Raw genomic sequence first — 14,533 nt, forward strand, 5'->3', positions numbered from 1 at the left:
CCATAAATGAATATTTAATTCAAAGGTTTTCAACATCTGATGATTTCTACATATAGACAATCACCGTAAATAATAGTTTACAATAGTACTTCCGTTGACAATGCAGTCAAAATAAGATACATGGTGATGATTTGGTGAATGCAACGTTTCCTTGAAAAATATACCATGTAAGACTCCATGCACATAGCTTGTCTAACATATAAGCAAACAGCGGAAGACTTCTAGGGAACCTGAGAATAAACATGCTAACAAGTGTCAACACAAAGGTTGGTGAGTTCATAGTTTTAATGTTTCGTATAATCTGTATATAAAGGTGGATCACAAGATTTCAGTTATTTCACCTGAAACGTTTATCAAAAGATTCTACAAGATTGAGCACCCTGGTAACTAAACTTTAACGTTATAATAAGTACCCATGTTTTAACATACATGCAACCAACATGTACAATACACGCAAACCAACGTGTACTAACCTCAAATAGCATACGTCTGTTTTATAGTTCAGGCTAGGGTTTCTATACCTGGAACAGACGGAGATGTCAAGCCCTATGGATCCATATACAACTACTTGCGCCCACCAGTTCTTATAACTGGCAGTTACTAGTTACCAAAGCTAAGGTATTTTCGGTTCAAACTCAGTGTAGAATTAAGTATGTACTTGTGTCCATTGTTTTTATAATAAAGTGCATGTATTCTCAGCCCAAAAATATAGATTGCGAAAGCAATTAATAAGGGAGCAAATGAAACTCACCTTAGCAGCATATAAAGTCGTTCACCAAAATGTGACTGAAACTCGGATTACCAAATAACCGTAGATCTCAACCTAGAGAACATATGTTGGTCAATAAATGTTTAACAAGCTAGGTCTGGTCATAGTGTATCACAATCCTAATGCTCGAGATCAACATACAAAAGTTATCCAAAGTCGTTTCAAAAAGTCAATTTTAACAATAGTTCAACAAAACGAGACGTACCTTATTTAAGGATTCATTTACTCAGTTGGTAATATTCAAAAATTCAATTTATCAATCTTACAAACAAGTTGTTTAAATATTAATTGCAGATTCAAAAGCAATTCCAATTAACGTCAATTATAATTCAGTTGACCATATCTTTTGATTCGTTCATCGAAACTATTCGATATCTAAATGAAAAGTTATTGATTTTTCGCCAGCTTTCCAAAAACATGCATATCATATACCTTTTATCAGTAATATATGAATTTAATTCGTGATTCATCATAAACTGTTTAACAATGAAATTTAGCATACAAGCATGCCTAAACATATATACTCGAGTACTAGACATGTATACACTATTAATATATAAAAGATAAGATATGAATGCTCACGTATCAATATTGTGATTCAATATTGCAGGAAAGTACGTAGACGCAACGGAGATGATAAACACTAGGTTTGACTTGCCAATAATAACCATGAACATTACCCATAACTTTCATAGTTATAACCCATAGTTTCCTTAGCTCTATCCCGCTCGAAAATCCATTTTTGAAAGTGACACGCTCATAACCTCGTTCATAGTATTTTATGTATAATACTAATAATAATACAACTAATAATAATAATAATAATACGATTAATAATAATAATATTAATCTTAATAATAATAATAATAATAATAATAATAATTATATAATAAATATAAATATATATATTTCTGTGAGAGAGTGCGAGAGAAAACAGATGACAAAATGAACCAGAAATCGACTTGCTTTATAGATGTTTTCTGGATCCAGCCTCCATGCGATCGCATGGAGTTTCTTTGGTATGCTCATGCGATTGTATGAGCTTAAATGACAACTCACATTTGATTTGTTTTGTAGTTCGTCGACATATTTAAATATATTATATATAATATATATAATTTAAATTAATTACTTATATATTATATTATATTATATTCTCGTGTATAGGTGACTTGTAATTTTTATTCCGATAATTCGTACGTCGTCACTCGACTTATGTTCCGGTTTCGGTTTCTCGAACACATTTTCGTACGCTTAGAAAACTTGCATTTTACGTTTCGTGACACGTACCTTTGTCAAAATATAGCCTTAAATTATCAATAAACTACACCACTCAAAGTATATCTTATACTTTCGAGTGTTTTGGTCATTTACTTCTATAAATCATCGTCTCGTAGTATATACATATACATATACATATATAAATTTTCATTTTGAAATAGTGTTTACTGTAGCAAAGTTACTGTAGCAAATAGTGATTTTCGAAAACACTGTAGCTTTTCGGGTACTGTAGTAATTCGAAAATACTGCAGCAAATTAGTGTTTTACTGGTTCATCTTAAACGTTTTAGTTAACTTATCTAAATATCAATCGAATCAATAATCGAATGTTACTATCGTTTACTAAATAACTTGAAATCATATATATTCAAATAGATATATAAACCAATAAGTTTAATGTACGGTATCATGCAATTAAAACTTTATTACGTTTTCAAGTTATAGTATATATATGTATCTATTTACATATAATGGTTCGCGAATCGTTGAGAACGACCGAAGGGTACTTGAATAGTTCAAAAATTTTGAGATTCGGTTTTACAGACTTTGCTTATCGTGTCGAAAACGTTAAATCATTTAAAGATAAAGTTTAAATTTGGTCAAAAATTTTCGGGTTGTCACACTTTGGAATGCCCGCACAAGTCATGTGTAACATGATCTCCGTCCTCAAATCCGAGCAAGTAACCACCTATATCACACATAGGTACAATATACACATAAATAGCCATTCTCTAAAGGAGAACCTGACAAACATCCCTTAGCCGAGGGATCACACCTTGCTCACCAAAAACCCGCCCCTTTAACACCTATTGGACACAAACCAATTACCACTTCGGGTGGTAATTCAAGCCCACTCAACAAAGTACAATTTAACCCAAATGGTACTCGACACCAATTAGGCCAAACCTAGGTCTTAACACTAAATTACTACTTAGGTAGTAATCATTTCAACGTCATTTAACACTTAACAAAAGTGTTTAACATCCATTTAACCAAAACTAGTGTCGTTACCAAATTCAACTCAATCAAAGTCAACCCATTTGACCTAAGTCCCAAAACGCCCAAAATCACTAACGACTAGTGATTTTATTTCCAAAACATCAATTAACACCTAAATCAAGTATTTTCATACTTGATTTACCAAAACTTGACTCAAAACTTATTTTGACACCAAATCAAGGTTAACACCCATTTAACCAACAAACATGTTCTTACGAACATCTAAAACACCAACACACTTACAATCTAGTGAATTAAAACTCAAACCATGACGAATACTTCTAATTTAGTCATCAAACCCTAAACCCACAATAATCGGGTTTACTTACACTAGTAATACAACAAAACCCCCAACTTCATGAGAAATGGGGTTTATAACCCTAGCAAGCTCAAACCCTAACATGAACAAGAATCATAACAATTAAATTCGGAGTTAGAGCTTACCAACACTACCAAAACGTAGCCAAGAACGAGATGAACAATTTTAACACCCAAGCGTTTAATCGATTCAAGCTTCTTCTTCTCCAAAACCCCAAATCTCTCTCTAGGATTCTCTCCCTCTCTCTAAGATTGATGTGGATGTGAAAGTGATCCAAAATTGGATCTAAAACTGCTAATATGGCCACAGATCCGTTCTTAAGTGAAAAGACCAAAAAACCCCTCATTTATCTCAAAATAGAAAAAGGCAGAAAACTGTCGCTGGCAGTGTGCGCGGCGCGCTCACCTAATGGTGCGCGGCGCGCACAACGGTCTGAGCAGTTTCTGAAGTTCCGGGACTGATTCTGACAAATCCTGATTCTGATGTAAATTCTGAAAATGCATAAGTGTTAGGTAGACTTTTAGTGGCGCTTTCTGACGCACACATTTACTGACACTTTCAGGAACATTTTCTGATGCACAAAATTCAGGATCTTACAATACGGTATTGTCGCCGACTCTTTTGATGAGTATTTATGTATAGGTCAACAAACTCAATATTAATAGACAAAATTGTGCCAACAGTCCTCATGGTTTACAAATATCTTGCCAACAGTCCCTGGACTATATTTTTCACCCCGACAGCCCCTGTGATTTGCAAATTCGGTGTCAACAGTTCAAAGCCCAAACGGTTAGCCATTCTTCTTATTATTTGTTATTGTCGAGTACAGTTTATGCATAAAGACTTCTTGGGAAAGAAGTCGTCTTGGTATTGGACTTCTCTCCCGAGGTTCGAAATGTGGAAGTACCTTTATCGTCACCTGGTAGCTCTGTCCATCACGGGTTAGCGACATAAAGTGCGAATAAAGGTTCGCATAAAGAAATTATACGTTTTATGTAGTTGACTACAGAATTTTATATGTTGTAGATTACATAACTTGTATGAAAAAGACTGAAATAACCCTAATGTGACCAGCACATGGTCTGATTTAACGTTTGCTTTAACTGCCGTTTGGGCTTTGAACTGTTGACACACAATCTGCAAACTACAGGGACTGTGCAGGTGAAATATTTAGTTCAGGGACTGTTGGCAAAATAGTTGCAAACCGCAGGGACTATTGGCATAGTTATTTCCTATTAATATTTGAACAACTTTTGTAAAAATGTGTTCCACTTGTACACAACCGAGCATTTGAGAAAAACGAAAACACATGATGTTAATATTTAGTTTCAAAGCATTCAAAGATACATAAATTTCCGAAAATACTCAATAATCTAGACTGCATTCATTGGCCATGGAATAATTTTTCATACATTTGGAAAGGCCATTAGGCTACCGAACAATCACGCCAGTTTCCAATTCATTCAATTCAATTTTAATTTAATTTAATTTAATTTAATTGGTCAAATGCCACGTGTACACACGGTACACAACATCCACTGGATGAACTACCTACCATTTAAATCTCCCTATTTAAACTCATAAATAAAAAATTAGTATTACTGAAAAACAAAACAACATAAAAATGGATGTCACAAAAACCATCCAAGAATTAGAATTACAAGATCTACTAAACGCTGGATTAACACCTAATGACGCAAAATCACTACTAATCAAGTTTAAATTCATCATGAGTGAAACTACTAATTCAAACCCAGTTGAGTTATGGCGTCAAATCACTTCTCAAAGGCTGCTTAAATCATCTCATCCTCATTCTTTGCATCAGCTCGTCTACAACGCGGTGTACGGTAACTATGATGCATCTATCCATGGTCCTCCCCTATATTGGTTTCCATCTGAGTAAGTTACAATGTGGTTTCTATCTGAATTGTACGAATTTTTGTTATTTTTATTTTTATTATTTTTAAATTAATATACGACTTTGTCAAATGAATATTTTTCATTTTTAAAGGGTATGTAAATGTAAAGTCCCGTTTGGTTTGCGGAGTTTGGTGGAATCTAAATTCCATTGTAAATTTGTTCCGTTGACATTATTAAATTTAGATGAGTAATGCTGAATATTATGCCTTAAAAAGTTAAAAGTATAGGCCTAAACTTGAGCTTAATTGTACTCTTTTTGACACATAATAATGTCATCTACTCTTTATCCTTATATTTAACAATCACTTTTAATGTATAAGCCAAAGCCAATCAAATGTTTAGGTCTACGTTTAGGTCCATGTAATTAGGCACATCAAACATATTTCCATTCTGGATTATACTCTTCACTGTGTTTGGATCGTTGTGTTTGGATGACAGCTTAGACCATTTCCAACCCTCACGGTGATATCGCAGGCAATTTAGCCAAAAAGTGCAAGAAAGTACAAACTGACTGTGATTAGGCACTGACATTTTACCGGTGTGTCAGTTTTTTGTGTCAAATATTACGTAGGATGATGTGGTAAAATCTGATTGAAAATGGAGTGGAAACAAATTAAATAAAAATAAAAATACATATAATGAAAAATTGTGATTGGTGGGACAAAAAACTAACGGATCCTTCAATTTGGGTCACTTTCGTGACTGACGGACGAGAACCCAACTAACTGACGCCCCGTTAGGGGCCGTCACTTTCCGTCACACTTGGCCATGTAGGACTGACGGAGCAAACTCACGCCGGGATGGAAATGGTCTTGTATGAATATGAGGTTATGAGAATTTATAGGAAGTTTTGCTTATATTTTATTTTAATAAGCCCCTAATTATAAGCACTTTGTTATTGTAATAAAAGGTTGGTAGAAATATTAGGGTAATGAATAACCTCTTTCAAACTAGCATCTGTAGATACATAGAGCCTAAGAAAGGAAAATTACTAAAAAAAACCTTTTATTATATTATTTACATTTTATTTTATATTTGTGTCATTTTAATTTAATTCACAGCTATAAACTTTTTGACTCTGACTACTTTACTAAACACTTACCAAAATAAGCTTCAGCTTTCAATTTGAAAATAAGTCCTCAGGCTTGAGGCTAGTTCTACCAAACACACTCATTGTGTTCGGTTGGCAACGGGGAATTTGGAAAGTTAAAAGCCAATTAAATTAAGATTTTTTTTTTTTTAAAAGATCGAACAAAATGATAGTTATAATAATGTACAGTGTCAGTGTCAATAATATGCTCCATCGTTTAAGCAAGTGAGATTTAAATTTGTAACAAATTTAAGGATCTAGTCTAGCTATATCTTAATTGTCTAAAGCTTCCCTTTGGAATTTGAAAATTGCAATTTCAATAATTTTGATGATTGAAATTTTTTTTTATGACTCTTCTTTCTAATTTCTGTAGAACCCAAATGAAGTATGTGATTGTGTGATTATGACTTATGAGTGTAAGTTATATTACTTCATTTTAAGTGCACTAGTTGAAATAGCTTGTATTTGAAGATGAGTTATCAGAGTGCTAACATTTTTTACTAAACAATGAAAGAAATTGGGGTGCACCTTAAGTTTGTAAAAGTATTAACTGATTAACTAACCACTCACACATTTACTAGGCCAGACCATAATTAGTGTTTGAAGATTATAAATTATTAATTTCGCATAAATTCATTTAAGTGAACTAAACTATGGGTTCTTTTTGATAAATTAGCGTTGATTCTAAAAAGTCAAACTTGGGACGCATTATGGAAACTCATGGACCGAAGCTTCTAGGTGCAGATTACCAAGATCCTATAACAAGTTTTAAACAGTTTCATAAATTCTCTGCTCAACATCCAGAGGCAAGTGTTTGTTTTGTTCCTACCTGTGTATGCTCAGACAGTTAATTCATTTTATTTTATAAATCTAAATATAAAAATATTTAAATGTATATATAATGTTTGATACTTGTTCAGGTATATTGGTCAATTGTGTTAGAAAAGCTTTCAATCCAATTTCAGAAACGTCCAAACTGTATATTAAATACATCTGACAAATCAAAACCCGGGGGCACGTGGCTTCCCGGTTCTGTTTTGAACATTGCGGAGTGTTGTATACTGTCAACTAATGAAACGGATGAAAATGTTGCGATTGTATGGCGTGATGAAAGATTTGATCATTTGAATGTAAACAAGATGACATTCAAGGAATTGCGACAACAAGTAATGTATGAATACGTGTCAAACTTCACCCAAAATTATTTTATATATATAGCCATAACAAGATGCTTATTTTTAAATAAATAAATAAATAAAAGTATGAAAGGGATAAAGTAGCTGACGTCATTGCTGACGTCCACACATAAATATGAACAGTAACCGCTCACTGACGTCATTGCTGACGTGCGCATGACATCAGTGAGCGGTTAATGTTCATATTTCTGTGTTTTAGTAAAGGAGTATAAAATAAAGGTTCCACGTCAATACGATTTCATAAACATAACCCATTTAAAATGCTATTGAAATCAACTAAATGTATCTTTATGATGCCTTATTTCTATAAATGATGTATTTGAAAAATATGCAGGTTGGTTGCGAATGCATTGAGGCTATTGTTTACAAAAGGAGATCCTATTGCGATTGATATGCCGATGACAGTTACTGCAGTTATTCTATATTTGGCAATCGTGTATTCTGGATTTGTGGTTGTATCGATAGCTGATAGTTTTGCTGCAAAAGAGATTGCAACGCGGTTACGAGTGTCTAATGCGAAGGCCATCTTTACTCAAGATTACATTGTTCGAGGTGGTAGAAAATTTCCTTTGTACAGGTAATAACGAAGTTGGATGAAACAAAATAGTAATTGAGGGACTTATATAAACTAGTTTCTAAAACTAGCTAGCTAATAATGAAAATTTAATTACAATAACAACAATATCCAAGGTTGAAAAAGATGCAAGACGGAGACAAGTCGGTCACGACCTTGAAAGGTCGGTAGGTCGAGACGGACGTTGACCAATGTTGACTTTTCAAATATAAATATTTCAAACACAAATAGTTTAAACATATGTATTTTAGAATAAATGATTACTAAAACAAGGCAACACAAACAGTCAACTTTAAACTTTAGACTGACTTGTCCAACGTTGACCTGACTTTTTAGCGTTGACCGACTAATTAGACGTTGACCTACTCTGAATTTAATTGTATGCCAAAAATATTAATGATTTTGTTCACTCTTTCAGTAGGGTTATTGAGGCCACCCAATGTAGAGCCATCGTGGTTCCCGCAATAGGAGAAAACGTAGAAGTTATATTGAGAAAACAGGATATTTCATGGGGCGATTTTCTTTCGAGTGCAAAACATCTTCCTAGGTACCTTTTCATAAATACTTCATAAGTTTTCAAATACGGAATTATCGGTTAGATTATGTAATACTTATATAAATGCAGCCCTGATTTTTGCTCTCCGGTCTATCAATCAATCGACACGATGACAAACATACTTTTCTCTTCAGGAACAACAGGTTAAAGACGTTATTTCATTTTTCGAGTTACTTATATATTTCAATTTTTTGAGTTACTTATATATTTTATTTTTTTTGTTTATATAGGAGATCCAAAAGCTATACCATGGACGCAACTATCTCCTATGAGATGTGCTGCTGACGGATGGGCTAATTTGGATCTTCGGGCTGGAGATGTTTATTGTTGGCCCACTAATTTGGGTTGGGTCATGGGACCCATTTTACTTTATTCGAGTTTTCTTACTGGTGCAACTTTGGCTCTTTATCATGGCTCTCCACTTGATCATGGTTTTGGAAAATTCGTTCAGGTTGCTTCTTAATATCTTCTTACAAGTAGCTTAAATAAGCGATTAACTTTAATCAAAAAACTATAATCTTTTTTAGTGACCAAGTTGTATACCGTATTATGCAACTTTCAATTCATCAATTTTTTTTTATTTTTATTTATTTTTTGCATTTCAGGATGCAGGAGTGACAGTTTTGGGCACTGTTCCTAGCATGGTCAAGTCTTGGAAGAGTAAAAATTGTATGGAAGGGCTGGACTGGACAAAGATAAAGTGAAAACCTCATTTGTTACCCCCTGTTTTTATTTTTATTTTTATTTTTTTTGTATAAAGATTTGTACAAGCGATGTTTATGCATTTTAATTTTCAAATATGTGCAGGGCATTTGCGTCTACGGGTGAAGCATCTAATGTTGATGATGACCTTTGGCTATCTTCAAAGACATACTATAAACCAATCATTGAATGTTGTGGTGGGACCGAGCTTGCGTCTTCTTACGTTCAAGGGAATCTTCTGCAGCCACAAGCGTTTGGAACATTTAGCTCTGCTTCAATGGGGACGGGATTTGTCATTTTTGACGAATATGGAGTTGCTTACGTAAGATTAATCAGTTTATAAAGGAAGTTCACAATCTTTATAAATAAATCTTGGTTTTAAAGTTTAATTACTTTTTTATAATTTTGGTTTCTAATATATATGACAGCCTGATGATGTACCTTGTGTTGGTGAAGTGGGATTGTTTCCGCTATATATGGGAGCATCTGAAAGACTACTTAATGCAGATCATGAAAAGATTTACTTCAAGGGAATGCCGATTTACAAAGGAATGGTAATGATAACTCTAAAACATCGTTTATTTTGTGCGACTCGTAACCCGTTCAAATAAGGTTAGTTTATTCGGGATTGGGATACTTGGGTTTGGGTTGGGTTCGGTAGGGTATATTAGCCCGAATAAGATGATATCATAAATTTTCGCATTATGAACAAAATTTAAACTTTACAGAAGACAAAACTTCAAGGATAGTCCCTGTAGTTTGTCAAAAACATCGAAAATATCAAGTTTCGCTCTTTAGCTTTGTTTTAATCATGGATGGTCCTATCGTTTGCCCTTCAGTCAAGGATATTACCTCTCACTAAGGGATGTTAATAATTACCATTAAATCTAGTCATGTGCCAAACATGTAAGGGTATTTTTGTCTTTTTAACTTTTCGCTATCTTTTTAACTCTTTCATCTTCATCTTCCATCATAAACCTAATTTAACAATACCGTAATTTTTCATGTTTCTTGTGTATTAGCATCACCATTAATCATCTACAAAATGGAAGAAACCGAAGTATCTCGTTAAGAAAAAGAAGGAAATCATGAATCTTTCGTTGCTTCACCATTCGATCTTTCAACAGACAACATTGCTCGTCAAATAGCAAACAAATTAGTGAAACTGGAAATGCTATTCATTTTTAGTAGCACTTCAAAACGATTTTCCCCCGTCGTTCTTGAAGCCATTGATGTTCGAATTGGAATCAAAAGTAAATGAAACAGTGTTGACTTGAAGAACGATGGGAGAAAATCATTTTGAAGTGCTATTGAAAATAAATAACGTTTCCAATTTCACCAATTTCTTTACTATTTGAAGAATTATGTAGTTTGTTAAAAGATCGAATGATTTAGTAGCGCAAGATTAATTTTTTTCTTCTTTTTCTTCATGTGATACTTTTGTTTCTTCCATTTTTTTTAGATGGTTAATGGTAATGGTAATACACAAGAAAAGCAATTAGGATTTTGTTAATTTAGGTTTTTGATGGAAGATGAAGGAGTTAAAAAGATAATGGGAAGTTAAGAACACAAAAATACCCTCATGTTCAACACGTGTCTGGTTTAACGAAAATAATTAACATACCTTAGTGAGAGGGACTATGGCCTTGATTGAAGTTCAAAGAGCAAATTACATAAAAAAAGTAACCTATTTTTCCTGTTTTCCTATCCTAGGTAATCTATTTCATTCAAATATAAAAAAAGAGACTTATTTTAAAAGTTAATTAAAAAGATGGGTGTCGTTAACTTTTGTTAACTTTCACTGGTTGAGTGTCAACTTCGCATAACATGTCAAGTCCTTTATCGACCAACATTTTCAACTCGTGATTTCGACGCACGTTTTCGACGCGCGATTCCGACATGCGTTTTCGGCGCGATTCCGACATGTGTTTTCGACACGCATTTTTTGAGGCATGCTTTCGAGGCGCGTTAACGATCCTCGAAAACGCGCGCCGAAACACGCGTCTCGAAAACACGCCTCGAAATCGCCAGTTGAAAACGCGCCTCCAGAACGCTAGTCAAAAACTCTGGTAAAAAACGCGCCTCGAAAACGTGTCTCAAAAAAAGCACGTTGAAAACGCAGGTCGAATACGTGCGCGTCGAAATTGCGAGTTGAAAATGTTGTCGATAAAAGACTTGACATGTTATGCGAAGTTGACACTTAACTGAGAAAGTTAACAAAAGTTAACGACGCTCCTCTTTTTGATTAACTTTTGAAAAAGACTCATTTTTTATATCCGAATTAAATAGATTACCTAGAATAGAAAAATAGGGAAAATATGTTACCTTTTTATGTAATTTGCCCAAGTTCAAACCACAAAACTATCCATGATTAAAAAATAGCTTAAGGACGAAACTTGATGTTTTCGATAAACGATATGGACTATCGTTGAAGTTTTGTGTTTACAAAATGATACAAATATATAATACAAATATAAAGTTATCGTATAAGGTTCTTCCTATTAGGTTTTCCGGGAGAATGAGTAAACCAACCCCATAATCTAATGTATGAGTAAGGAATACTCCTAGCTGTTTTCAGCCCTTCTTTGACCATCACAAGATTCGAACCTGAGACCTTTTGCAAGGATATCATAGCTCCAACCAATGGGCTATAGATCATTGTAATTCATATTTATATGTATACTATATAAAGATGTAACCATATTAAATCATAGATAACTTATATACATATATATAGTTATATTTGTAAATTAACTAATTTTTGTGATTATTCGGGTTAACCCAAATTAAAATACTTTTCCATAACCTAGTTCAAATCGAGTTATTCGAATTCTGGCTACTCAGGTTTGGGTGGCCAAATTATGCTTCGAATTCTGGTTAGTTACATGGGTTCGGTTATTTGTTACACCCCTTAACAGAATGTATCTGATAACTTACTCATAAAAAATATTTAAAAAAAATCACGTCATCAAATTGGTGCCATGTCACTAATTTGATACTTTTCAAATGACAAAATAAAGTTATAGAGTTGTATAAATACAATAGAATTTGGGGTAACATTTGATAATGATATAACCCTTTTCGCTGAATGTTTTATTGTGGGTACGATGATATAACATGTTTTGTGTATCTAGCAACTAAGGAGACACGGTGACATCATCAAGAAAACAATTGGAGGTTATTTGGTTGTACAAGGCAGGGCTGATGATACCATGAACCTTGGTGGCATAAAGGTATATAGTTTTTTTAGTACTAATTATACTCGAGGGATATAAACTATTAATCGGTTTATATATAATTAAGAAACTGAAGGGATTTGTGTATGCAGACAAGTTCAATAGAAATCGAGCGTGTTTGTGAACAAGCTGATGGAAGCATAATGGAAACAGCTGCAGTCAGTGTTGCACCTGCAACCGGTGGTCCAGAACTGTTAGCGATATTTGTGGTACTAAAGAACGGTTTTGACACTCAACCGCAGGACCTAAAGATGATATTTTCAAAGGCTATTCAGAAAAATCTAAACCCATTGTTCAAGGTTTTCTCTTAATCCACTCTCTTGTTATGAGCTTATTGAAAATTAAGCAGCTACCAAGCTACTTATTCTTAACTGCCATTTTTTCTAAAGTAAGCAGATAAGTAGTTTTCAAAAGGGCTAAGTGTATGAAAATGTAATAAATTATGACAAAACTATATTGATTGTAAGAGTAAACGGGTAAACGAATGTGGTTTTCCTTGTTCAAGTTGCCTGATGGAGAGAGATATTTTTACTCAGATGATGTAGGCGGCGTAACGAGGTTACTTGTGACCTTTTCCGACCCATTCCCTGACCACCCTAAGATATGTTGCTAGTGATGAACAAGTGATGGAGCTTGAAAATTTTTATAAGTGGGGGCGGATGTGACATGTTTTATCAAGAAAACTAAATGATTTTAGCATACAATATAATTTTTTAGTACTTTCGTGATATCCCGGACAAGATTGGACCTCTCCCTAACGGGAGGATCTGAACTTAGGTTAACTATAAAATAGAAATTTGTAGCCCTTTAGAGTTACGAGTGTTCGAATTTTTAAATCAACCAAGTGTGAAATCATATTGGAGGAGATATGACCAAAACAGTGACAACTAGCAACTTTGCGAGCATTCACCATTATGAACATATCTCCTTCATACGGACTTCGATTATGTTGATTCAAAAGCCCAAACGTTCGTAACTCAAAGGACTACATTTCATTTTTATTCCGGGGGCCACGACCCCTTCTTGCCCCTGAACAGCTCCGTCCGCTCCGTCCTTGCAGAACAACCAAACATCTATGTATCAAATTCTCGATTATTGCAACTGTATGTATTTTGGCTGGTTTGTCATCGATACAAAGCATTCACTTGGCAGCGGTACAAAGTCCTACGCCAACAAAGTACATACAAATAACAATAAACGAAAACCCGATACACACAACAGAGGTTTTTTGTAAGTTCATACACACAATAAATTTGTTACATTTTCATACACTAACCTTTTTGAAAGAGTGTTTTGAGAATGTTTATCATCTTTAAGAAAAACGAGAAATAATTAAGTGAACACTTAAATAAGCAAACCCAAAGACGTTAATCAAGTGTTTCTGATTTTGTTAATAAACAGGTGAGTTTTGTCAAGATTGTTCCAGAGTTCCCTCGAACTGCTTCAAACAAGTTAATGAGAAGAATTTTAAGGGATCAACTGAAGGAGGAGCTTCAAACTCGTAGTAAAATGTAAGCACGTCGAGTTTTATATAAACTTCAAATAATGTTTGGCGATTTCAGTCACATCTTTGACTTGTATAAAAAGCAATGCTTCCATAACATAAAGGCTTATAAAGCTTGATTCTTCTTCGTACATTACATATGAAACACATTTGTTATTTATTTATACAAAGATATTATTCTACGTAATATAACTGTATTGGTGTCGTTATGCACTTCCCAACTGCTCGTGTCAAACCTTTCTTGTGGAGGTTGAATATACTGGTGCGATAAAGTATCGAGTCCTAATTCAGCTAACCCTTTCACTCCATTACATTTGTTCACCACAAAATCGAGTTTTGGGTAGAGGCCGAGATCATTGGAGCCATGGTTATGTTTGAAGAAATGTCT

General features: G+C 34.0%; 1 protein-coding gene across 1 annotated transcript; it reads left to right on the forward strand.

Annotated features, from left to right (window-relative positions):
* The first annotated feature begins 4,982 nt into the window (after positions 1 to 4,982).
* LOC139852245 (probable CoA ligase CCL12) lies at positions 4,983 to 14,310 on the forward strand. Its single transcript, XM_071841483.1, has 13 exons — positions 4,983 to 5,266; positions 7,054 to 7,183; positions 7,298 to 7,548; positions 7,908 to 8,150; positions 8,566 to 8,694; positions 8,773 to 8,846; positions 8,934 to 9,154; positions 9,309 to 9,403; positions 9,511 to 9,727; positions 9,834 to 9,959; positions 12,540 to 12,638; positions 12,734 to 12,940; positions 14,043 to 14,310. The coding sequence occupies exons 1-13, from the start codon at positions 4,992 to 4,994 to the stop codon at positions 14,154 to 14,156; spliced, it is 2,181 nt and encodes a 726-aa protein (XP_071697584.1). The 5' UTR covers positions 4,983 to 4,991; the 3' UTR covers positions 14,157 to 14,310.
* Positions 14,311 to 14,533: the final 223 nt, after the last annotated feature.

The sequence above is a fragment of the Rutidosis leptorrhynchoides genome, chromosome 6 (assembly GCF_046630445.1).
Source record: "Rutidosis leptorrhynchoides isolate AG116_Rl617_1_P2 chromosome 6, CSIRO_AGI_Rlap_v1, whole genome shotgun sequence".
NCBI classification, from domain to species: Eukaryota; Viridiplantae; Streptophyta; class Magnoliopsida; order Asterales; family Asteraceae; genus Rutidosis; species Rutidosis leptorrhynchoides.